Here is a 26,902-nt window from a genome sequence, read left to right on the forward strand (position 1 = left end):
ATGCAGGATAGGAAAACTCTAAAAACATTAATTTAGCATAAAAAGTACTTAAAGGTGCAATCAATTTTAGTTTGTGAAACAAAGCTGTTAAAGTTTGCTGCCCAGTGTGGATTTCTATATTCAATTTCTCTACGTCAGAATTCATATACAAATGAATAGAATATTTAAGAATTTTAAATTCTAAAATTCATGGTCATGTTATTAATCCTATCATCCATTCATAATTTGCAATTAATTATTTTGTATTCATCCTTAAATGATGTCCAGCCATGCACTCAAGTCTAAAATGTGTCTACGAGCTCAGTACAACAATTTTTGGTAGCTCAATAAAATAAATCTTCTAGGCCCTCAAAGAACAATTTTCTTATTACATTCACCAATTTGCATCATCAATTAAAAAAAAACATTGAGGTTACCTGTTACCACAACACAATGCTCTGTGTACAGTCAACAGACTGGCCATTGAATACTGGCCAACCCAAAACAAAATAGCACACCACTAAAAGGATGTAAAATATATTGTTTATTCCCTGGGTATAGACAACAGTCATTTACATCGGATGTGTAATTTCATCTATATGCTGGCATTGCTCCGTTTCCCAGCTGTCTTCCTGGCATGCCAGCACAGTGCACAGGTTAGCATCTCTCCACTATTCCAACACTCATGATACAACAACTAACAGCAAAGCCCTTTGTGAGTCAAATCACGTGAGTCAGACCAGGGAAAAAGAACCTGTGAAGTGCAGGGCCCCTCCAGGAAGACCATTACAGAAAGAAAAAAAAGTGTCCATGAGCTAAAAATTGACCAACGTAAGCAGAGGGAGAAATAAGGGACACCGACACTTAACATCCTTCCCGTATGACTTAAGTCAGCTTACTGGCCGAAATAGAGAAAGTCAAGCTCAACACCCCCCCCAAGGGACAACAATTGGGAAACCGCCTGGTATTAGAACACAACACATTCGCTCAAGCTAAATACACCATCATCCAACTGGGCTTGGAGCCGAACAGATTGGAACATAAATGACTTAACAGTAATGAAATTAAAAAGATACACAGATCATCTTAATGTTAAACTAAGCAAAATGCAAGGCTCTTAAAAAAAATACAAGAACTCAAAGCACAAGGAACGAAAAACAAAAACCCAAAACAAACAAACAAACAAACAAAAATCTCTTCCCCATTATTCCATGTTTCTGAGGCCGGAATGCCTCCAGCTCAATCAACACAGAAACGTTTTCTTCAATAACGCCCTGTTGGAGTGAAGCAGAAATTATTACTTCATTGGAAAACAAATCAGGAGTGAATGGATGCATTATGGTTATTGCACCATTATCTCATTACAGGGATTTGTAAATGGCATCCCAAATTTTTAAGATAGCAAAAGCTTCTCAATTATGTCTATGTAGCATTCTCAGGACTATTTACCATGTAGTGTGTGCTCTTGAATGTGTGCCTTTTAGTGCAGATTGCACAATTTAAAATAAGCAACACGTTCATCTTTAACAAACCCCATTCAACTTAAATTTATGTAAGGAAAAAAAGGGAATGAAATCACGTCATATCGTGGACATTTCTTCAGGGAACGTGTTAGGGCTTTTGCTACTAAGTACACTACTCACGTGGGGAATAGGACCGTGACCGTGACCGGGAGCGGTATCCTCCACGACTGTAGTAGGGTGAGGGTGACCTACGCCTACATATGAGAGAGAGACAACCACACACAGGTCATTATTTAAAAGTTCAGAAGCACTAATCCTCAGTTTACAAAACACTTGTTCAAAAGTCTCCCCCAAGTATCACTGCAACCCAGTCACAGCCTCTGCATGCAGTGGTCCATTCTGCTTTCAACCCTGCCCAATTTCCTGGTGTCGCTGGGGTGCCCCCACCCCAGCTAGGAAAGCAGAGCCCCACCTGCCCTACAGCAGCCTAAGTGTGGCGCTCCCCACAGACATAGACAGTCTTCTCCAAACAGCCATGCTGTGTGTGACGGACACCTGCATTCTTGTGCCGTCATACCAGATGTCTTTAGGTAGCTCGAGATGCTGCTCGGCATACTACAGGCAGGTTCGTTTTGTGCTGTGCTTGTACAACTGGACATTTTTGATTAAAAGTACCCCCTTATTGTACATTCTGAAATGCCACTGTCCCCGGCAGGGGCCTGCGCATTTTTTTCTGAAGCTTATACAAGTGTTCAGTCTGAATACTGCTAATTGGATTTTTCAGATGCAAGGGTGGGTTTTTTTTTAATGGTGTAAAATGACTTCACAGATCTTGTGGCATTTCTTTTGCTTTCCCAATCTTTTATAAAGAAACTTTTTGGTCAAGGTTTTCATCCACACCAAACTTTGTCAATGGCTTTTTAAAAACACAGACTCTCCCTAGAAAAATGGCACATTTGTAAATTTGTAAGGACAAAGTAGATTAGTATATTGACCTTCACAGCGATTTAAAATTGACTTGGTGCCCAAGAACAGACCCTTCATAAAAGGTTGTGTAGATGCAAGTCGCCTGCTTAGGTGTCTTTTTATACACAAGATCAATAGTAAATACTGTTTTCATTAGATACTGTAATGCTGTCGTGCCTTTTACAACAAAAAAATGTTTTTTAAAAATGTTTTATTAAAAGTGCCAGGAGCGTGTAAACCTATGAACAGTTATCATGGTGCCATGGTCTCAGCAATGCTGCTTAGTACCCTTATAGACACTACACAGTGGCTACAACAGCCTCCTCTACACACACTGCTCATCTTCCGCTGCTCGCCGCACGCAATAGGAACATTACTTAACGAGCAATTACCAGCAGCTGCAAGAACACACCATACACAGACTCCTGTATTCTGCTGCACTTGTTATCTTGCCTGATGCACACATGCTGTACAGTACATGCAATAGCACAGTGGAGCATGTTCAGGCAAAAGTAAACAAAGTCCATCAAAAATGGTTCATTTGCTGACCTGTAAGATCTGTAGTATTCTCGGTCATCGTAGCGGTCGTATCCCCGATCGTAGCCACGGTCATAGTAGTCTCTGGAGCGGCTGGCCGAGATACTGGGTCTTCCCCCTCCACTACTGAAGAGGCAAAGTGAGAAGGCACATGAGCAAGACCAACAACAAGAAAAAACAATTCCGCTACTAAGTTCATTGGGTGCGTTTGCAGAGAAACTAAATATTCACTGGTTTAAGGTAGTTCACACCACAACATTCCTACCCGCACAGCGCTGCTTACATTTGCTTTTTCGCTTTACGTTTTCTCTTACCATTTTTAAACTACCGTCCTAGATCAGTGTGAAGCAGTCACAGCTAAAGAATACTCACTAGGTGGGCCGACCCATGTAGATTCCGGGTGTGGGGGTGTGTGGTCTCTGGGTAATGGAAAAGTCCACCCTGATACGCCGCCCATCCAGCTCCATGCCATTAGCTCTTTCTTTAGCCTAAAAACAACAAAAAGAGAAAACAGACCAAGTTTCAATGCGAGTATTCCTAGCCACACATGGGAACCAGGAACCTATTAAAATGGGCCCATAAACATGTGAATTAGAAGGGCGAGGAATGTCCTCAGAGCTGGCACGAGCCAATAACCAGCACACCACACAGCGCTGCTGTCCATTTGTGGCCTAGGAGATGCACGTTTCACCACAGACAAACAGCAGTAGGGCTGCACGATAGTCAAAAACATCATGATAATAGTCATTCAGCCCCAACAGGAACCAATGCACGCTCACCTCCTTGGAGTCCTCCTTGTTCTCAAAGTAGACGAAGGCGAAGCCCCGCGAGCGCCGCGACTGCTGGTCGTAGACGATGGTGACACTGGCCAGGGGGCCGTACTTGGAGAACACCTCCCTCAGGTCTCTCTCTGTGGTGTAGAGGCTCAGGCCAAACACACCCAGGCAGCAGTTGGGGTCTGGGTTTGCCTACACAACGAACAAAAGAGCGACATCAACTACAGGCACACCGCAATTTCATTACCCGGACCATATATGCTGATGTGGCTAATGCAAACAAGTACCAATTTAAGGGGGGAAAAAAACCCTCTCTAAACAAAAGGCAGGGGACTCCGTAAATCATTAGCCCTGATCTAGGATCAGTTCTCCTTTCCACATAATCTTCATTCAAAAATGCAAGATAAAACACGATCCAATATCTGCAGTATTCAGATATCTCACCCATGGTGTTATGCAGAACATCAAAAAAGCTGCATCCAGGCAACAACCAGAGCAAGAAGCAAGGAAAGAAAGCTTCGAGTGCCTTTACCAGACTGGGGCACAACAAATTTTTTCATCCGTCGACATTCAGTGAAAGGAAACAATACCGCAGAGTATTATAAAAGCTCTCTGACATTTACGGTTAGCTTCAACACAGCTTATGGCTTTGATATCTGCTTTAGTCTGGAAGATGACCTTTGATCACAAGAATGTCCCTGACGTTTGTAAGGAGCACAGCGCAGAAATGCAGCACACACAAAAATCCCATCACCAAGAGCTCACCATCACAACCTGTCTAGAATTGACTGAATCAATCAATGAGCAAGATGCAGTCAGCACAGACTAAAACCCAAAGCACTTAAGCAAAGTTCAAGGCCTTTATAAATACACGTGAATGCATTAAAGGGCATGCGACAAAATCTCTTTAGTGCAGTCATATTTTGACGTATGAGTTTTATTTACAATTACCACGCACAGACATTTTGAACATATTTTCCAACAACAGCTACCACACCCAAATAAACAGATTTACAGTCCAAAAAAAACCCAAAAACATTTCTTTCACTGTACATGCTAGCAACGTTTTAAATTGGACATCACTGTCCATAAGGTGAACAGACATGAGATGGCTGCAAACCCCCCCCCCTCCTCAGCACTCCACTCAACCACAAACATATTAGACCACTAAACAAAAGAGGCTAGGTAACGTGACGTCAGCAGCTCAGCCATGCCTGGACAAAAGCAACATGTACATTTAGGAAGAAACGTCGAGACAGGCGGAGGAGCTGGTCGGCTGTAGTACGAGCGTCTCCAGCAAACAGGAAAATGTCGGCGCGTTACGATTGATCAGCATCAGGCTCCATTCTGCCTGTTCCGACTCCTCCCCTTCATTCATACCCTTTTACCCCTCTGTCCCACGTTTGTGCCGCGGCTGTTGCCAACGTGTCACAACGAAGCACATGCGCAAAAGAAGGCAGGACCACCTCCGCAGGCCCTAAAAATACGACGCAGCATTTTCATTCTGTACCGCGACACTGTACTACCTAAACTCTAGAAAATGGGCAAGAAAGTGTGCAAAAAGCCCATCATTCACACAGCATCAATCTCCCGAGACGAGCAGCCCGCTAAAGCCTGCCTACTGCACACGTCTTCCTGGCGTAATGCAAAGTCACTTTCCCAGTGTTGTGCTGAGATGACACCGAGCAGAACTGGGTTCTGCACATGAAGCTGCCTCTGGTTATGAGGATAGAAGCCCTCGCCTTTTCTGTTATAGTCATTTTAAACCCAGAACAAGTCTACAGTCAGAACACACACACACACACACACAACTAACTCTGTGGGAACTTTGGATGACGCAGGCTAGTTAGCCTTCTTTGAAGTATTAGTCACTTGTTTTCCAGAACTACGGTTAAAGTCATCTCAAAATGTGATTTGAAATTTGTGAGATTTTTTTACAATTAGGTTGCAAATAACTTATAATAAACAGACCAATGCACAGTGGCCCATCAGTGTAGCATATGTTAATAAAAATTGTCTCTTACTGGTTATTATTAAAAGCTCTGAATCTTCAAGAACTAAGCTCAGGTTTTGGAGGACGATAACAGAATCCTCAGCTGATGATATCAGCACAGTTCCTCCTCTGAACAACCGTTAGCTGCCACTCATGCTTCAGGTGAACTTAGCAAGCGCAGTGCAAAGATCTGCCATGACCCCTTCATCTACATCCACCTCTGTTCCTAAGCTTTCACATGATTTCACCAGTGTGAGCTGAACGGAGATCAACATGGCATGACGCTAGGCTACACTACTCTTCTTGCTGAAACGCAGGGAGACTTTTTAACACATCTAGCTGCCTATAGACTATAACATTACACCAAGTACAGAGATGTGTGTGCAAGACAGAAAACACACGCAGGCTGGAACATTCATTGGAATAACCGCGCATCTACTAGCTACACAACATTAGAACACAAACCCGAGCCGAACCCGATACCCGTCAGCCCCATTGGCTTTGGGCTTTAGGTTGCAGACCTCTACTTCCAGCTATCCTGAACACTTGTGTTAAACAAAACTATACTGATGGAAACATTTAACTGTTAAATCAACTGTTAAATCATCGTTATGCTGTTCAAATGGGACTGGAAGCTTACCTTAAGTGTGATAAACTGCTTCGAGTGATTATCATGGAGTTTTACCATCGCATTGCTTGTGCTGGCAAACTTTGCTGCTTCCCACACATCTTGTACATTGGCCCGCTGTCTGCGCTCACCTGTCCTTCATTTTATCAGTAGCCAAAATGTTTCCGTATGTCTGATTTATACTTTCTCAATGGAGGGAAGAGCTCTGGGCTCAGGCCAGCTTCCGCCATGCTCCGATGCGTCTCCGTGTCTGTTTATATCTCTCTCACAGCAGTGAGAGAACGGTATGGTGTGATCAGAGTGCCACACAGCAGTACGTGAAAGGGGTTGTTAAAGCAGGGCTACTTTGCGGGTCTGGCAAAGTAAACAGCTTTTTAAAAGCAGTGACGGTACGTTGAAGTGTGCACAAGAACGTTACCACCTCTAATTTGGTGATATACCACATTACTGCATACCTGCATGTGCTTAACTCCAGTCTAGTCCATTCCCTTTCATACAGTTAGCCATGACTGTCAGTGATATTACTTGTATGTGTATTAAATACAAAAGTATTTAGGTAGTTAGTCTTTTAAATTTTGCTCAGTGTTCAAAGACTTTGTTGATCACCAGTGACGAGACAATTGGGTGTTAAATGCTGAACAATTAGATTGGTTTTTACTTTTAACGGACGTGAAGCGTGTGCAGCTATAAAGACTAGGAAGATACAGAGCCGATTAGAGGTGGAACCGGGAGCGCAACACAAAAGCTGCTCTGATTTTGAGGTGGTGAATACTGCACTGACTGGGACCTGGCGAATACTGAAATGTAAATGGCTGTGTGCCTGTAAAAGCTGGAAGAACATTGTAACGTATAAGCTGCTGTGAACCAAGCGCAAGTGGGAGCACAGCAGGTTGCAAAATCTGCGCCAAGATTCGTGTGTCCCGAGTGTGGAGGATGACAGACACTGTAACATAAACGGAGTTAGTGGCTCCGGGAGCTTGCGTGTACTATATATGGCGTCGCCTCCCCGCAAACCCGTGTGCGTGATGCGAGATGGTGTGACTGTGCGCTCGTTGCGTGTAGAGGGAGACGCCCGTACCCGGTTGCCGACGTGGCGTCTGCGGTTGGACATGGGCGAGTGGCTGGGACTGCGGCGCCGCCGGTACTCGCGGCTGTACGAGCGGCTGCGCGAGTGGCGCCGGCGAGAACGCGAGCGTGAGCGCGAGTAGTGGCGCCGCGAGCTGCGGTGGGAGCGAGACCTGTGGGCAGAGAGCAAGCGCAACCGTGATGACGCCACCATGGCAATCGTAATGCACAGCACAGAAAACGAACAAGATCAAAAACACGGGAATGAGGAACACTTGGGTATTCTTAGCTGTAGCTACATCAATGGCTTTTGCCACACAGGAACTCGCTGCTTGCTAATGTAACTTTCCTCAGGTCTAAAAAAAACCAATAACAAACCACTGGGGTGAAGTCAGACAACTGCAGAAAGTCACCATGTATACATTTAGAGCATTCTGCAGATGACGTTATCCAGAGCAATTTATATATTTATCATAATAATATATTACTCTTGGCTGCAGAACAGATACTTACCTGGATTTGGACCTGGACTGGGATTTGGACTGGGAGCGGTGGGAACCATCTTTCGACGGTGCTGGAGACTGCTCTGGGGAGGGGCTGTTCGATTTCACCGAGCCCCTTGGACTAACACTCCTGGACCGTGACCCCTGCACAGATCAGAGACGGGTGAGCAAATGTGGAAAGGCCAGGTCTCCCGATTGGTTAGGTGTGCTGACAAACAAAACTGACTGTAATGTATGCAGGCTTCTTATTGGCTAAAGGTGACAAGTACAGTGGACAAACATGACTCCTGGACTCTAGCTGGCTAAGGATGCTGTTATATAAAACTTTGACACTGTAGTGAAAAGGCAGAGCCAAAGTTGCATTATTACAACAGACGATGAAGTATGTAGAGAACACCTTAAATTCTTCACTTCCATTAATATGTATTTGCTCTGCACTGGCATTACCAGAATATGAGTAGCATGCAGACGTTTTATGTAAGAAAAATTATATATATATATATTCAGACAAAGCAGACTAATGCAAATTACTTAGCCCTGTTTTCATCTTATCCACACGAACACTTCTGAGTTTAACTTCATAACTTCAACCAACATTCTTTTCTTCTTTCTTCTGTTTCTTATTTCTGCCTTCATCTTGCCCATTCACTGCTCCCAATGCCATAACACTCTACATGAGGGGAACTTCTTAGAACTTCTCGCCATAGAATATTAGCATGCACTCAAAATTCAGCCTCAATAAAAAAAGAAAGAAAAAAAAAAACTTGATTTGACTTCGTCCACATTTTCATTCTTCCCACCTTAACCTTACAAAAGGAAAAACAGAAAAGAGTAAGGGCTTTGAATTCATTTTGATAAAATAATGTTACATTAGTTACGGAAAAAAGTCCAAGAGCGACGTGACTGAGATCAAACAACTTTTACAACACTAGTTACAGAGGTGTTCATTTGACGGGTCGAGAAGTAAAAGGCATGCCGTGATTTTGAAACCACGTGGCTCATTTTAGGAATTTATTTAATGTGTTAGTACGAGTCAGTTTACAAATCCGACTAGAGCAAAATATGGAAAGGGCTTTTACTTTGTGAACCCACCAAATCCACCTTTGACTGCATAGCTAGTACGGAGCTGACCTAAACAATTCGTTATGCAAGTGCCTTTAGTTACGCTTGGATAAACGATATCTACATAGGATATCCAACCGAGCAAATCCAACCAAGGCACATTTTCTACCCAACCTTGGTAAAACAAATACATGAATGAAAAACATGTTTGGTAGCTAACTAGCTACCTACAATGCGAATTAGACCAGACATTTAACTAGCTGGTTGACTAGCTGGTGCCTGAAGTGTTTATCCAGGCTGGACACACAGGCCTTAACCCTGCTCATGTCTTACTCACGAAACGGATGGGGTTAGCTAGTTAGCTATCTTAGCTACCTAAAGGATAATGTTGAGCTACGTCGAGTGGAGTGCATATGAATACTTTTAAAAGGTCGCACTTACACCTGAAATAAGAAAGTTTTGTTAGGATCAAAAGGGTAACTATGAAAGGAATACATGCTCGCACTGTTAGCCAGCTAGGCTAACTAGCTAGCCAAATGACTCGCACTCGGAACTGAATATTGAAAGCTAAAAATAAACGTTAGGTTACTGAACATTATCAGCGAATAAATGAGGGATTGAAGTAAACGTCGCTGAAAATGAATGAAATGCAGCGGGTCGAGTTTGTACCGTTACTACGGACAGGGCGTGGAGACGGACATGTTACACAGTACAAAAGCTCGTTAAAACCGTGTTCGTACATACCCGCTCCACAAACTCCTTCTCGTTATCGCTCATGGTGTCCTAGTAGCTGTGAATTTGGAGCTAGACGAGACAGAAAAAAACAGACTTCTTGTGTATTTCTGAAGACGACACGGCACGTCGACGGTTTTTCTTTGCGTAGAGCAGATATGGGGGGCGGGGGGGGGACATCACAATGGCGCCTAGAAATTACGACTTAGTACTGGCGGAATGCCGCCACCTAGCGGCGTGGCGGCTTGTTTTATTTCACAAGACTCACAACCAAGCCAGAAGGTGGTAGTATTTAATTAACAGATGAACATTTTTGCTGTTGGATAATCAAGGTTTCAAAATAGAAATGTCAGCAAGAGAGTCTACAGCCATAATAAATGGGAGGTAGGTTTTAATTACAGGTTATAATAGTTATTTACAGTTGCATTAGCAAGAAAAGTGGATCCCCTCTATGATGGCAGACTACTGCTGGGCACTAAACAAGGATGTGCCCAAGGCCAAATATGAAAAATCATGCATTGTACATTTCAGAAAAAAGTTTGTACAGTAATAAACTTATTTATAAAGTAATATATACTTGATGTAAAAACCATGCATGATAAAAACATCCAAATTTAATAGAAAATGTGTTACAAAGTCCAATCTATTTTAATTTGTGATAAAAAATAAAGTTCAAATTTTGATGCCCAGTGTTATTAGAATATTAATTAGGGTCATCTGGCAATGTCTAATGACAATCAGCAATTTCTAAATTTCACAGAGAATATGGACAGTGGCTATACCACACTGTTCAGATTTATAGGGTTTGGCTAGACACCAGAGCCAAATTCGGACAAACGTCTCACGTTACTGCAAAAATAATTAAATCTTTTCTTCTTTAATCAAACATCAACAAAAACAACAGCGACAAACAATACCACACCACCACCATACTGTTATTAGAATAAGAAATGGAAATAATCAAAACAATTTAAAATGTTTTTAGTGGCAGCATTCACCGATAGTAGCAAAGTAGAATCTAAATCTAATCATCTAAATCAAAACTGTTAGAAATCTATAACAATCATTTTGTGATGTAATAATTTTTTCCTCAATTTACCTTTACAAGTCAAAACACAAACTGGCTCACTCACTCTCTGCCTATTACACACACAAAATTTACACTGTACAGGTAATTGATGAATGTACACATTGCTCAGATATACACTGTCCCTACAGGTGATTGGACACTATTTTTCTCTAACATTTCAAATTCATGGTACCCTTTGAACCAGAACACAGTAATTTCACACAGTTAGAAGAGTTTGATGTGGTAGACAAAGTAGCATGTTGTTAAGGAACCAGGCAGTAGGCCTTTCTTTATAACAGCCGTCGGCCAGAACTTGAGGTTATTTCTCATCACAAACGCACAACTTGGATCCCAACCACAATAAGGTTAGTGTACCTTTAATACTTGATTGTTAATGAAAATTCAAGGCTTCAATCTTATAGTTACACCTTATGCTACATGCGTTCTTGTATTTTCACAGACCCAGATGAAGCGGAATACTTCACTAAAAAGGCCCATTGGTGGAGAACATCTCTTCAGATGGACCCACGCATGCGGCACGGCAGGTCTGATGGACTAGCTTGTTTGTGTCTGCACCTCCCCTTATAAGCCCCGAGTCGTGTTGCGTTTGCACGGGAGCACGCAGCGAGATGACCAGGCCCGAGAACGCAAGCCCTGAGATAAAGATGCGTGCCTTGGCCACAGACTGTCTCACTGACACGGAAGCACGGCAGGACGACAGCAGTAGCAGCTCCTCGCCGTCCAATCAGAGAGCAAGCCAAGAGGAAGTGACACCACAATCTCCTGAGGGTTTGGCAGTGGTCCACACTAAGCTGCTCCCCACCTCCCCACATGGCCCCAGAGGCCATGGAGCCCCACCTTTCCTCACCCAACACCCAACACTTCCTCCCGCTCCGTCTTAGTGCTGTAGCAGGAAGTTAGTGGCCATGTTGATGTCGTTGTTGGACGCCCTTAGAGCTTCCTGGGCGTCCACTCTGGAGAAGCCCATCTCCATCAGCCTGGCCACCTGGGCCACAAAGGGAAGTTAACCCACCGCCATTAGTCACATTGAAGAGACACAACAGAACCATGATGACCTTTATTGACAATATTTATTTATTGCTTTATATAAATTACACCCGGTAACCTCGGATAGCATTTTAATACCCGCATGAAAAAGTCATTAATTAGTAATTACTCATCATTAGAGCGTAACTAAGTGGATCCTCACCTGTTCCTCGGCCACTGGCGTGTCTAGTGGGTGTGGCTGCAGGGACTGTTGTGGGTGTGGCTGCACGTGAGGGAGGTTCTGACCCCTGTTTCGTAGACCAGGGAGGAACCTGGACCAACCCAGGAGTCCGCCAGCCTGCAGAGGCAAAACGAAACACAGCAAATGAACAGTCAGAAAATGAGGACAACCCCCCCCCCCCCCAAACCTTACAACTGCACTGATCCACAGTTTCGCTAAGGTTCGTCTCAGCAATAACCTTTGCGCTTTTCCTTCCCCTTTTAAAAGAAAGGCCAAGCATCTACAGAGGCGGAGCCTGGAGGCCATGCCATGTCATCATGTCTTACAAATGGAACAAGAAACCCATGAAGACAACACCAAGCAGGTCTCGAGCCTGTTTTTGCCAAGAATATCAGAGTGAGAAAATACAAAACCAAACCCTCATCACAGGACTCCTCTTCACCCCATCAGTGGGGGGACGACCAAGTGTAATTATTCCAGGGAAAATCTGAACCTTTGGTCAGCACCTCTACTGTATGAGGTTAAGGCAAATGACCTCAAAGGAACAGTAACACAATACTCACTGCAACGTGGCGGGAACAGCATCACTATGAACATTTGTTCATAAAACAATGCAACTCTTCTCAGAAAAAGACACTACTACACCCTCCTAACAAACAAATATGCGCAGTTCCTATTCAAACTACAGGCTTCTCGTTAAATCTATTTAACCTCTCAAACGCTTGGCTTATTTCTGGTTATTTTAAAACATCTTATTCAGTAACACCTGTGAAATATCCAGTATCTACACTACAAGCAACATAAAATGTGTGAGCATAAAAAGATTATGCTTTTAGAAAGCCAACACTAATTTGGACAACAGTGCAAAGGCGCTATGCAGCCGAGCGACGGCCCCGCCCAGGTACCGTGGCGCTGCGCAGCCGAACGACGGCCCTGTCCAGACACTCCACTCAGCCTCGTAAGGGCCTGATGATCAGCTGTGCAGTTTCCTGGCACACTGCTGCCCTGTGGGACCCCGTTACACAGCTTTCTGTATTAGAAGGGTTTTTCACAGATGATCATTATACCCAACACGTCACAGGATGCACTGGCAAAGGCAATCTGATCAGACTTATGAAACGTCATTGAATTCATTTGCATATTTATCTGTTAAGCAACTGTGTGTGCGCGCGCATGTGCATGCAGGCAGGAAACAAACAGTTTGCACCGGTGTAAAAATGTACATGTTAAAAAAAAAGTGTGAAACAGAAGCAATTACTACTACTGTTAACAACAACAAAAAATACTAGAGATCATGCCACAGTCAAAACTGCCTAAAGTGCTAAAGATTTTTTTTTTCCTTGGCCTAAAATCACCTGTAAAACCCAAAAACCGTAACTGTAAACTGTCTTGTACCAGCTCTCACGTTTCCCAGGGTTTTTGGAAGCAAATCTTCTGAGGCCTGATGTTTGGACGGCGGGACCATTTACCCTCGCGCCAACACGATCGTGACAACGTGACCCCGCTACTTGTGACGGTGCGCGAGACAGAGCGCAGAGCCTCACCCAGGGCTGAGGCGTCTGTGCCGCACTCCTCCTGAACTGCTCCATCTGGGAGAGCAGCAGCTGCTGGTCCAGCATGTCCATACGCTGTTGCCGCTGGATGTCCAGCGTGGCGCCCATGCCCAGGGGCGACTCCGCCCGAGGCTCCGTGCCCTCCAGCGCCGGCCCCAGGAGCCGGGCGCCGCACCGCGCCGCCCACTGTGGCACCTGTAGCAGCCGATGCACACCCAGCACCTCGCTGTAGTACAGCGTGCCCGACGCCTGCGACAGGGCGCCCGCCGAGTCGACCGGAGAACAAAACGAGAGAGAGTGAGACTGAGTGACCTTTCCCTAAAAAGCTAGTTTGAAGTAGCAGCAGCAGACCTAATAAAATAAATGGAATGCACATCGAAGTGCAACTGGTCCAGTGTGGAAAGTCAGTGAAGGTTCATTATGACTGAAGTTGGTTCAAAACAGCTGTGTGCAAACTCCCCTAAGCGCAGTGCAGCTAAGTGAGGTAAAGTGCATTTAATCTGCTCTGCTGCGTTAAGGGCGACGTGGTCAAGATAAGATCAAAGTGATCCTTGGTCTCCAAGACACTGACATATATCAGTCCCCACGAAGAGTGATTTGTGAAGGTTTCTGTTTTGTTTTGTTTTTTACTCACCAATCCACTAAGAGCAACGACCCACATGTAGGTGCTAGAGGTTAGCAACTGAGAGAGGGAAAGAAAACGAATAGAGTTGCTTAATAACTTTTCTTTTTTTTTTTGCTTTTAAAACATTACAAGTACAGGAACAGAGAGAGAGAGAAGTGATCATCAGAGGAGCACCACAATATGGCTTCATCAGCACTCAGCACACCACTGCCCCCGTTCTGATACTGAGAATGTCCTACCGCAAGCTCTAATCACGCTGGCACAGGATGTACTCCGCCAGCCGGCCAATGAGAGGTGCAATCAGTGCGAGAGAGCTAAACCACACTGTACCTTGTGCGTCTCTAACTCCGTGCACCCACACAGCTGCGCCCCTCGCACACTCAGACGGGACATGGGTGCTTTTTGAACCCCACCCCCCGTTGGGTTTTGATGAAGCGCCTTGGTGTGGGTACGTCAAAGTCACCGAATGAAGGGTCACACAAGGGTGTGCCGGTGTTACTCGGCTTCGGATGAACCCGGTCCCAGCGCACCCGTTCTCAACAGCTGGGTTAAGGCGTGGTGGAAGGCAGGCTAAAGCTGACCGGCTGTTGGGCTCTAACATCACACTCGTCAAGGTCAATTCCACTCGCATTTAAAAAGGAAAATAAAAAGTTTAACAGCACTAATATGGCTCAGAATGACGAGACGAAAGCGGACGAACGGATCTTCCACCAATTATTACCATTTATGGATGGCCACAAGCAAATTTTGCACATGCCAATATCGCACAACGTGACGCATTCGTCACTGGGACCGCTACTGGTTTTACACACGAAGTACACAATAACCAATACACAAGAAACTGGCTGGCCCCACTTAAATTTGACACGATGTAAATGTAAAACACAACAGTGGGGTTTAGTTTTTTTTTTAGGGATGTTCTGTTCTTGTCAGACGGCGGTGCGGCTCACCTGCACGCCCACGAGGTAGACGAGGGACTTGTTGGTGATGGACATGCAACCCAGCAGTTGAGTGACCTGAACCTGGGGCACAGAACAGAAGAAAGGCACAAAGAGCGCAAAGACTGGACCCAGCCTGAGAGAGAGAGAGAGAGAGAGAGAGAGAGAGAGAGAGAGAGAGAGAGAGAGACACACAGACTGACTTAAATGTAGATACTGAATTTCTTGGGACATTACGATAAAAATTAAACCCCTTGTTGTGGCTGATACTAATAACTGATTATTTTATGTTTATGCATCTCAAAGCAAGTTCAAACCATAACATGTATGGAGTGCAGTGGGCATAAGACACCCCTAAGCGCAGTGCAGCCAAGTGAGGTTAATCTGCTCTGCTGCATTAAGGGCGACGTGGTCAAGACGAGATCAAAGTGATCCTTGGTCTCCAAGACACTGACACATATCAGTCCCCATGAAGAGTGATTTGTGAAGGTTTCTGTTTTGTTTTGTTTTTTACTCACCAATCTAAGAGCAACGACCCACATGTAGGTGGCTCAGAACATTTGAAACCATTTTTGTTCCCCTTCGTTTTAAGAGCCATTTTTATCTTAAACCAACATCAAATCGGTGGCTGGAAAACCCAGAGGTAAAAAAACCAAACACAACAACATCACTGCAACCCTTCAGTTAGTACCATCAGATAGCTGCCTGTGCCTAGTGAGCATACAGCAAAATAACACTGAATCTGATGATGAAATCAACCGATTGTAATAGGTGAAATAATTCTTGAAAATATTTGATTTGCATTTTTCTTAGAACTGCAGTAATCTATAAACAGGTCCCAAATTAAACAGAAAGCTTAGTCTGATGGATGGATGAACATTATCAGTTGTAATTATCAGCTGCAAGTCAAAGGTTGAACCGATAACGATAAATTCAAAATTGCCCCCATCGGTAAATATGACAGCTGCCGATATCTTGTGCACCTGTACAAATATGTGCGTTAAAAACACCCACCTCCATCTTCTCTTGGCCCACACAAAGTTAAATGAAGCTGTAAATCACACTACAGCCAAAGCAAATGTTCCCTTTTTCTTTAATTAGCTTGTTTGCATGTTCACCTCCTCCTCCATTTATAGCTCAGATGAACGGTAACGTCGAACTGAGCTGCAAAACTCAAAGGCTGTGAAGCACCGCCACACCCCTCAGGATTGGCATGTGCGATCGAGGAGATCGCCTCGTCCAAACACACCGGGGTGAGACTAACCATCTCGTGCGGCGAACGTGTGACAGCTTGCTAATAACCTCGCACCTTAGAGCTGCGAAACAATACCAGTTCGCACATTTGCCACATCTCGAATCACCGCACGCGTCATCCCACCCCTGCCCCTGCACACGTGTCGGAATTCTCTGACGGCACTGAAAGAAGAACTTGTGGCTTGGGAGACGCTGGTAGTGGGGTAGGCTCAGAAGAGCAGCTCTGCTCCAACGCCTGGTTGCTGGGATTAGCACAAAAATGGTGGCATACGACTAATATTGTCTAAAGGTTTCAGTGTGAGGTAGACAACGGAGGAAAGAACCTAGAGAGAGAGACCGAGACAGAGAGAGAGAGAGAGAGAGAGAGAGAGAGAGAGAGAGAGAGAGAGAGAGAGAGAGAGAGACCTCAGTACTGGGCAGGCAGTCAGATGATGCAATTTTAAATTGAGAAATACGAATGAAAAAATGAACTGGGAGAGAGGAATTGTGTAGTCTGTGCCATTAAAACAGAGTCTGAACACTCCCTCTGTCTTTCTCCAAGGCAAATTGAAGCAAAATGAAGAACTTCCAGAGAGGTATTATGTTGTCTGTGACCTTCATTACAGTGTCTGGACTCTCGCCAACATGTGATGTGATCGCTCTCTCTCACTCACTCTCACACACACACACACACACACACACACGCATGCGGCTGGCTCATGTCATCGTCGTGCAGACTGGCGCAGGGCTCCATGCGTGCATGGGCACAGGCTAAAAGTTCAGATCTGCCAGCGGGTCTTTTCTTTGGCCTCGTTTCATTTGGCTAAAGGTTTTACTGCAGGAACCCAACGCTAAATCACACGCCAAGGAAGTGTGAGCGTGCGTTTTGCTTAAAAAGCAGGGCAGATGCTAATTCTGATACGTCAAGAGAAAACCGCAGAGAGGAACATCTCGTCCCACACAAACCTGCGGCAAAAGAAAAGCACCTCAGCATATTAACCAAAACCTGAACATATTAACCTGAAAATAATCAACATCATTTCTGTCCTTCATATAGCATCTTAAAAACTGATCCAGAGTCAGTCCCACCTCTATCCACAAACTTGCCCTTATAACCCAAGTAAAGACTGACCCAGAGTGTTCCTAATGCTTTAATATCAGCGTCGATATGTCTGAAAGCGGATATTCACACCTCCGCTAGCAATGGGCACCACTCCCCTGCCTGAAGGGAGAGCTGATGAGGGAGCAAAACAAAACCCAACAAAAAAACAAGTGAGAGAGAAAGGAAGTGATGTAGGTCTTTAACCACTCAGGACCAGTTTCACACTTCTGCCTTTTGAAAAGGCCGTTGGTGCAAGATAAGAGGGAGTGCATGAGCGCAAGAGCGCGAGAGAGAGGGAGACCTGAAAGGATCCTACTACGCAATCAATTTCTTCTCATCTGTCTGGTGAGTACATGACTAAAACTGCAAAAGGTACAACTATACATACACATACAAACAGTATTTAAGAAGAACACGTTTCTAGGTGTGATTTGACAAAAAAAAAAAAATCTAATTAATGATGAAAGTAGCAAAACTCAGCATTTAAATATTACAATTATCTTTCATCATTACTCTTAATAATTAGCCGAGGTCTGTTCAGCGTGTCACACACGTGTGCAAACTCTGGACTAATTCCTCGTATGGGTAACATGCCCAGAAGAATAAAAGTGCTTTGGGATACTGAAGTAAAACGGGAAGTTAAGATTAGGAATGGAGGAGGAGAACAATGCAGAACAGGCAGGAAGGAATCCAAGGCAGTCTGGGAAAAAAAGTGAAAGAAATATTTGCTAGTCGCTGTTCGTACGTGCCATTGTCAAGCCTGGGGTTATCTTACAGCTGGTTCCCTCAGCAGGTTTATCACGTTGCTGTTATACAACGTTCTAACAACGTTAACGCGAGTCGCAGCATCAGAGACTAAACGTCCAGAACGTCGGTGCCAAGTGAGCGTTTATGGACGTTGCGTCGAGCGCTGTTGTACGAGCAGGGGTTGCGAGTCCTCCGCGAGTCATGTCAGTCTGGCCCGCGTCCCTCTGCAAAGGAAGATGTTTGCAAAATGGGATGTTGGTACGAGAGTAGCAGTAACTCGTTTGCCATTTCACAACCAGATCGTACACGGATATGCAATGTAAAAAATAAATAAATCCTCCCCCCTCCAAAAAACCAAACATGTAAATAAAACTAGCGTGCAGGCAGTGGAAGTATAAACACGTCTCAAGCCTGTTCTGCTTTGAATTTGTAAAACAACAGTGACAAATGGATTGCCCTGAACACAAGTGTCACGAGACAAAGGACTTTCTCAAACAGTTCATGACTCGTCGACCGAGTATCCCTGTAGACGTGCCTGGTCAGGCCTTTTCTGTACACGCATTCGCCACGTGGGCTGCCGATTTCCTCACCAGCACAGGTTTTTCGGAGGTCTGAAGACATCTAGGATTTTTTTTAAGCCACATGTTCCACATATTTATTTAAAAGATGACCTCCTTCTAAAAATTCACCAAATTATTGCTTATGTTATTCTGGAATGATATTTTAAGTAATTAATCCGACCTATCGATCCTATCGATCAGGGGAAACGACAGCTACCGGGTTTTCATTAGAGCTCTTTTTTCCAGGCGGTTGCTGCTCAGGTCGGCCAACATGTCGGCCCTGACCGGCACCAACTGTACGGACCTGTACGATCACCGGGGGACAGCACGCGTACTTCTGCCCCTAGCCTACGCTGTCATCTGCCCCCTCGGCCTGCTGGGTAATGCCCTGGCGCTGCACACCATCCGCCTCCACCCGTCCAAGCTCAACTCCACCACGGTGTACTCGGCCAACCTGGCGGCGTCGGATCTGCTGTTCTGCCTGGCCCTGCCGCTGCGGGCTCTGTACTACGCTCTGGGCTTCCACTGGCCAATGGGCGAGGGGCTGTGCAAGGCCACCGCGCTGCTCTTCTACCTCAACAGCTACGCCGGCGTCAACTTCATGACCTGCCTGGCGGTGGACCGCCTGGCGGCCGTGGTGCTGCGTCCGCACTGGGGGGGCCTGCGCAAGCCTCGGACTGTCGGCACGGTGTGCCTGCTCGTCTGGCTGCTGGTGCTGGTGCAGACCGTGCCGCTGCTGTGCATGCCGCTCACCCGGGCCGAGCCCGACGGCACCGTCACCTGCATGGAGTACCCCAACTTCGAGGGCGCCGTGCCGGGCCTGCCGTACATGCTGATCGGCGCCGTGCTGGTGGGCTACGGCCTCCCGCTCCTCGCCATCCTGGCCTGCTACTCCGCGCTGTCCCGCAAGCTGCAGCGGTCCGCCAGGGCCAACCGGCTGACGGAGCGCTCGGGGCGTGCGCGGCGGGCACAGCGGATGGTAGCAGGCGTGGTGCTGGTGTTCGTCGTCTGCTTCAGCCCCTACCACCTGGATCTGCTGCAGTACATGGTGAGGAAGCTGATCTACGAGCCCGGCTGCGAGGACCTCCGCGCGTTCCAGGTCTCGCTGCACGTCACCGTGTGCCTCATGAACCTCAACGCCTGCCTGGACCCCTTCGTCTACTTCTTCGCCTGCAAGGGCTACAAGCGGAGGCTGCTGCAGCTCTTGAGGACGGAGGTGGGCGCCTCCTTTTCCAGCGTGGGACGGCCGTCGCCCGACAGCTCCACCGTGCACGACCGGCCTCCGCACCACTGCCGCGGCGCCATGCCGCTGGACGCCGTCGAGGACGGCCGCTGAGCGCAGGGGCGGTCCGCGTCGGGATCAGAGAGCAGCGGGACTCGCTCCAAGAAGGCGAATCCAAGGAAGGCAAGTGGAGGAAGGAATTTTAGGGACAAAATGTTCAGCAAATGACTGACTTGCCCATGGGCCATGTAGTACGGGTCCGTGTTTGCCCTCATCCTCAGAATTTGTGTGAGGGACATTCGTGATCAAGGTCTGGGACCGAGTCATGTGCTTTCTGTGACAGGCACTCATTTGCATATCATGCCCTTTGGTGATGCACTGCTGATGTCAATACACCGATAACGATAAAACTCCTCCACCTGTGTACGTACATCCCCACATCCTGGTAGGAGGTGCCGGTGACTGGTGGTGTGTGTAAAAAGCCAATAAAAAAATTTAAACGTGGGCAGCACGTCGACCTTGAATGAGCAACAAGTAGAGGTCAGCTGGAGGTCACCAGACAAAGCATGTCCAACCGTTTGAAGAAGAAGAAAAAAAACAAAAAACAAAGTTGGCACAGTGTGGTTGGGTAAAAGTAGAGAGTATAACCAGTGCAGCACAAGAGCCATGACCACATGGTGTCGTAACTGTAGGTGTTGCAATGACTTTTTGGTTTCCATACCGAAAGTCCTCTTTCACGGGGGTGGGGGTTTTTACTCAAGAAATGATTATTTTAGAACTAAAGACATATTTTTGAGTGTAATAGCATGTTGTCTGCCCTGACAGACTTTGATGAATGAGTCTGTGTTTAGTGTTTGACTAACAACCTACTCTCCCCAGAGGCTCATGAGAAGGAACACGTAGCCCTGAAACCTCTACACGGGGTCACGGTCAACCTGCCCAGGCGTGAGTGGTTAGCATAGGTTCAAGGTGATCACCGTCACAGGACTTCTGACCTGTGCGCTCTGGCACTTCCAGACTTGTAAGCACTCCCCACGTCTCACGTTTCACCATTTTAGCGCCATAGAGGGGCCAGCAGTTATACAAAACCGCCACACACACACACACACACACACACACACGTTTGCAGAACAAGAAAACAGAACTTTCCTTTTCCGTGAAAAGTGAGTGCATGACTGCAACATTCTCATGCTGGCAAGATAAAATAACATGCAAGGTGATCCCTTCATATTAGCTTTTTCGCAACAAACAAAAGAAGCAAAAAAGTTTGAATGGGTCAGAGGGGCCAACCACAGAACTGCAATGTAATACTTCCACACTTGTAGCCTCTACCCTGACCCAACTTAACAAACCAACACAAATATCACAGCACACAAACCCAATACCTGCTTCTCCCATCAGCCTAACCAACACACCAACCAAACACCAACATAGCCACATACTTAGAGGGGTAACTTATTAAAGTAGCACCTCTGCAGGGAGTCTGACCTCCAGAATCCAAAGTGGTGAGTGAAAATCTATTCACAGAAATGCTATTTATAAAAATGTAGAGAGAGTACCTAACCACATTTTACCAAAGGTGAAAAATTCAGTTCTTAGTTGAACTCGTGAGAAGAATAACGTGGGAGTTTTAAGTGCACTGTTTATTGCAATGTTGTGAAGTGCCCCCTCTGGTGGCGGATATGCGCAACAACCGTTCATACACATACCTTCTAGTAGGATGTTGTGAGGTTGCCAAGTCCGCTGGTACAAGTCTTGTAGCATTTCAGTGACTCCCGAATATTGATCAGGTGACTTGAGAGATGCCTACCTTGTACATTTACTCACCAGGTGCCTTAATAGGTATAACCTTATAATACATTTTACAGGTGTACTATTACAGACTGATGCCTTGCACAGCTTGTTACAGGCTACCATGTTTACCACTGATGGTGGGACAATTTTTGTAAGGGTCCCCCCCCCCGCCAAAAAAAAACCAACCAAACAAAAAAAAACAACAAAAAAACCCACACCACACAAACACAGGAGGCTACACCAAGTAAAACCAACATGAATCATGAACCACTGTTTATAACCAGTCATCTGTCTCTTGAACAGTAAAAATTCGGTTGGAAAAGTCAATAATGTTAAAAACAAACAAACCATTGTGTTTCAGAACTCCTCTACTGCTGAGGTTCACCTGGTAGAGCCAATAGAGCAAGGTGCTGGAAACACAAAGGTTGTGGGTTCAGTTCCCAGGGAGCAACTCTGTGATTATATACTGAGATTATATACCTCGAGCTGGATAAGGGCATCAGACAACTACTGAAAATGACAGTGTAGGAAAGTTCTCATGCTTGAAATTAATCAAGCAAAATGTATGTTCTCTGCCCTGTATGATCAAACAACCGTATTTTATTTGTTCATTTGTACTCTAGCCAAAACTCATGGTGGGATTACATTAACGGGTACTGCTACGACAGAAACAGCTGTTAAGAAGGTTCCTGTCATCAAACCGTTGTGTTCCTTGTTATCGCCATCTGCACATGCATAGTAGAAGCAACAGTCTGATAAATAATATTTTGGGTGTCTTTCTTGACACAAAGACCACAAATTCATTGTTATTTTTTGTTACCTTTTACCAACTATTTCATATACATTTCTGAAATATTAGCTTTCCCCAAAGAAGCAGATAAGAATCTGGTCTTGTATGACTGGAAATAATCTCATAGGGGCAGAGACGGCTTCCAATTGACCCTGTAAATGCTTTGGTTACTCCCTCCCCACACACACACACACACACACCCCAATGGCACCACTAGGCTGGGAGTGGTCCCCCACCAAGAATGATTCGGTCAGCAGGAGCTCTTGGTTGGAAAACAGCTGCTAAAGAAGATAGTGCCATAGTCTCCAACTGCACATCGACATGAGGCAGCTACAAAGCAGGCTTTGTTCATAAAGATGCCCAGCACCTGAAGAAGAGGACAGTGAAAGAGGAAGGTCACTCACAGTCCGCCCGGCAGCACGTCCACCCGCAGCTCAAAGAGGAAGTGAAGCACCTCGGCCAACAGGAAGTCCAGCAGTCCAGAGAGAACCCAGACTCCAAACAGGAAGGACTACCATCAAAAGACAGGTCACATGGGCACAGTCAGTCACAGGAAAAATGTACCTCCACAGACAAAAATAAATAAATAAAAATGGTATGGCGGCAGTGAAAAGTGAAAATAATACTGGTAGTCATCTGTTAAATTTGCTTGCAGGTTGCGACACACTTCTTCAGAGAATGATAAAAAAAAATAAAAAAAAGACCAAGCAAGGAAAAAAGGCATCTAAATGAAGAAAAAAAATTATAATAAATAATTCAAGTTCTATTAACTTCATTTATGAGCTTCCTGAGAACCTTAACACTGAAGTCAGAAAACATTTGTGGAATTTTCCAAATCAGTCCAAGCAGACTGGGAGTCTTGGTGCAGGGTTGGGAAAACACTGCATTGTGCAGCAGCCCAGCGGGACAAGACCTCGCTAAGCTTCCTGCAAGCACGAGAGTCCCATCCCAGCTCACCTTCCCGCCAACAGCCTGCGTTTAATAACCCTGTGCATCAACACAGGTCTGAGTCATGACCGTGTCTGTACCATATACTCGGGACACAGCATATACTCGGGACACAGCATATACTCGGGACACAGCATATACTCGGGACACAGCATATACTCGGGACACAGCATATACTCGGGACACAGCATATACTCGGGACACAGCATATACTCGGGACACAACAGTCGTCGCATCACATTTTAATAGTGTTGCACACTAGTTTCATAGCTATAGTTACACAGTAGCCCATTACTGACCATGTTGTTTGGTAGTAAGAAAACATTACCCACGCGCCACCTGTTTAATAGCTCGAGGGACAATATTTCCCACACAGCGCACTCCCATGAGCCCCTGGGTTGTGTAATGCACAACTCAGAGGTCCTCAGGTTAGACTCTAACGTCGCGTGAGCCAGTCCCCACACTGCCGCACCCACGTTCCACTTAATCACGTGATGAACTGGAACTGCACGGAAGGACGAAGAGAGGCCGGCCGGCTGTGGGGTGCCACGGGATAGATGGTGGAGTGACTGCGAGCACCAACTTACGGCGAACTTGCGACTGCCGAACCTCCTCTCGAACACGCGGAAGGTGTAGATGAGCAGCGCGCTGCAAAACGCGTCCTTCACGTCCAAACAAATCAGCCTCCCAAAGACGAGCCTCCAGACCTGCGACAGAGACATGCAACGAAGAGCCACACCGACACGCTTTAGGTGACGTCACGGTGACACGCGTACCTAAGCAGGCGTGGACATGAGCGCTCTTGATTACAGTCGGCTGACTGAGCGCGCCACGCTCTGGACAATGGACATCTAAGATGTTCTTTTTATTTGGCATCTGGCACTCAAAACAGCTGATTTGAGGCTATTGGGAGAGTATGAATCTTTCAGACATCTCCTCAAAAAAAAAGCTAAAGAGAATCTAAGATAATTCACTTTCCACACAGAGAGAGAGAGAGAGAGAGAGAGAGAGAGAGAAGCATCCTGCACATTTTTTTTTTTTTTTTATCAGGCCTATGACTATTACATTTGCTGTAAAATCAATCTCTCACCTGTTTGTGTTGTCTTACAGCCTGGAGACTGTAGACAAACAGATTCTGGTAGTGAGGAAGCCCCAGGGTGAGCAGTAAGGTGAGGGCACTGGTAACCAGCAGTAAGCATTTCGACAGGGGAGCTTTATCTGTGTGACAAGAGGGGAGGACATTGGAGGGCAATCTTTGGACTGGACTGGACTCCTCTGTAAATACGCAGAAACACGCAGAACCTCACAGATAACGTATAGACTAAATCGCCAGGCCTATGATGCCTGCTGGTTGAATAAACGAGACGCGGTGTGGTTAGCTAGAGCTCTGCGAGGAGACAGAAAAGACCGCATTTGATCACAAGCATCGCTCGACAAGCCACAAAATAAAAAAAACCCAAAACAAAACCAACTGTAGCTAGCTCAGAAAAAACATAGCAATGACACTAAGAGGACACAAAACCACTCTTTCAATGCGTTTACAACCTCGAGAAAGTGTCGTTTTAATGACCCCCCCGCCCCAAAATAAATGCTGCGGTTTTTAACAGCACGTTAATAACCTCTTAAATGACAGTAAGGTTTGATCACCGACCATTCTAGCTATTCAAGTTAGCCAGCTAGCCTACTTAGGAGAAATAACAGTGTGAAACAGCCCATGTCTTGCTGCGCAAAGGCGGACCGCGGTACCACCGGGCCCGGCGCTCACAGCCGCGTTTCAGGCGGAATGAATGACCGCGCCGAGCCGCCGGCCTCCCTAACGCGGAGACGCGCCGCCGTACGGACGGTTTCTCTCACGTACATAGTCCTCTCGACCCGGTCGTCGTGAACATCGTGCTGGCTACACGCGTAGTACGCGCCACGGGAACAAAACAAAACCAAACCAAAGGGAAAAAAAGCCGACAGGGGCCACGCAAAAGCGCTGGCTTTTACAGGCGCAAACTTAATAAAAGTTAAAGAGGGGGGGACCAAAAAAAAAAAAAAAAAAAAAAAAGCGGTTGGAGGGGAGGGGGGGGAAATGCTGGCGAGGACGGCGGGTAGCGAAGGACAAACTTCACGGCGACGAAATTCGCTTTTCCGCTGCTTTTTCTTTTGAGCGGAGGAATAGGCAGGAGTATCGAGATAAGCGAGTGGATTATTTAGAAACAATCAAAGAACAAATTTATGTTAAAAATGTTCAGTTAGATGTTCCTGTTTGTTTAGTGATGGTCATCCAATTCACGCTACGATTATTATTAAAAATGTGCATCATTTCTCTCTATAATTACTGTCGGTGACAGGCTACTATATTGAGAGTCGATGTAAAACACACGTCTACTCTTTCTGGTTATATAAAATGATTAATATTCTAAACCCCAGTCAATAATTATTTGTGGATTCGGCATATGAGTAGGCTATTTAAAGCAGTGTTGCAACACTCGTGGCCTACATTCAACAGACCTTCAGCCTGGGCAAACGATCGCAGACTGCATTCTTTCATTCAGCCACCAGGTGGCAGCACACCCAAAGGTCAATGCCAGACAGTTGCTCATGCCATTCAGCGTATTCATTTGTTAATGATCCATACCACCAATATTCAAGTGTGTGCGCAGCATGTATGCAATGTTTTAATTGCTAGATTGTTTTGCTGTTATGTTTTAAAATGTCGTTAGTCAGCACATTTCAAATGGTACGGCCTACAACTTGCAGCCGCTTAAGAGTTTAATAACAGGCTAACCCATGAAATAGATATATAGGTCTATGGTAAGCCGTTCTGTTTTATTTATTATTAAATAACATCACCATGCAGGTACAGAGGATTCCATATAAGGCCCATAAATTCCTAACTTTGGTTTAAAAGATTAAACACACACACACACACACTGCGCCTTTGAGCTTTCATTAAAAAAAACGATCAGGGCTGTCGTCTAATTTTAATCTTCCAAACAAGAGCTTTCGCTGCTGGAGAATTAATGAAAACAAGATGTCTTTCATTCGAGTTGATTTGAAAGCTCCGGCGACCAGCTGCCTCTCAACGGGAACGGCAGAAAAGCCAGAGTCAACATCAGGCCGCTACAGTGAGTAAAAAATACCTCTGTTTGTTCCCCACCACTGGCTCTGAGATAAATTGGCCTGTTTGTGTAATGGCCATCTGTTGGGTATTTGATACGTGCAGCGAGCGCTTTCAGGGAGCCGCGCGGGTTTTCATAAGCTAATCATGTAATTGGACACAATAGTCAATGACTAATGGAGACGGGAGAAAGCGGCCGGCTGTGACTATGGTGAACACGTCCCGGCCACTGCCAAGGCTTTATTATTGCCGCTGTTAAGTTGTGGTTAAGTTACTGAATACC

General features: G+C 45.6%; 3 protein-coding genes across 3 annotated transcripts; 1 reads left to right on the forward strand and 2 right to left on the reverse strand.

The window, feature by feature from the left end:
* Positions 1-508: 508 nt before the first annotated feature.
* On the reverse strand, positions 509-9,882 carry LOC113586597 (transformer-2 protein homolog beta-like). Its single transcript, XM_027024825.3, has 8 exons — positions 9,717-9,882; positions 7,921-8,054; positions 7,421-7,580; positions 3,725-3,913; positions 3,318-3,433; positions 2,958-3,071; positions 1,623-1,696; positions 509-1,253 (listed from the first exon to the last, which is right to left on the reverse strand). The coding sequence occupies exons 1-8, from the start codon at positions 9,747-9,749 to the stop codon at positions 1,243-1,245; spliced, it is 831 nt and encodes a 276-aa protein (XP_026880626.2). The 5' UTR covers positions 9,750-9,882; the 3' UTR covers positions 509-1,242.
* A 196-nt stretch (positions 9,883-10,078) lies between these two features.
* ubac2 (UBA domain containing 2) lies at positions 10,079-25,548 on the reverse strand. The gene is made up of 9 exons (XM_035534763.2): positions 25,372-25,548; positions 24,604-24,731; positions 24,101-24,220; positions 22,970-23,076; positions 15,130-15,253; positions 14,189-14,236; positions 13,546-13,803; positions 11,984-12,118; positions 10,079-11,779 (listed from the first exon to the last, which is right to left on the reverse strand). Exons 1-9 carry the CDS (start codon positions 25,400-25,402, stop codon positions 11,672-11,674), a joined length of 1,059 nt encoding a protein of 352 aa, XP_035390656.2. The 5' UTR covers positions 25,403-25,548; the 3' UTR covers positions 10,079-11,671.
* On the forward strand, positions 17,659-20,486 carry gpr183b (G protein-coupled receptor 183b). Its single transcript, XM_027024829.3, has 2 exons — positions 17,659-17,797; positions 19,006-20,486. The coding sequence occupies exon 2, from the start codon at positions 19,031-19,033 to the stop codon at positions 20,093-20,095; it is 1,065 nt and encodes a 354-aa protein (XP_026880630.2). The 5' UTR covers positions 17,659-17,797; positions 19,006-19,030; the 3' UTR covers positions 20,096-20,486.
* Positions 25,549-26,902: the final 1,354 nt, after the last annotated feature.

The sequence above is a fragment of the Electrophorus electricus genome, chromosome 18 (assembly GCF_041902795.1).
Source record: "Electrophorus electricus isolate QZ-2024a chromosome 18, ASM4190279v1, whole genome shotgun sequence".
Lineage (NCBI taxonomy): Eukaryota > Metazoa > Chordata > Actinopteri > Gymnotiformes > Gymnotidae > Electrophorus > Electrophorus electricus.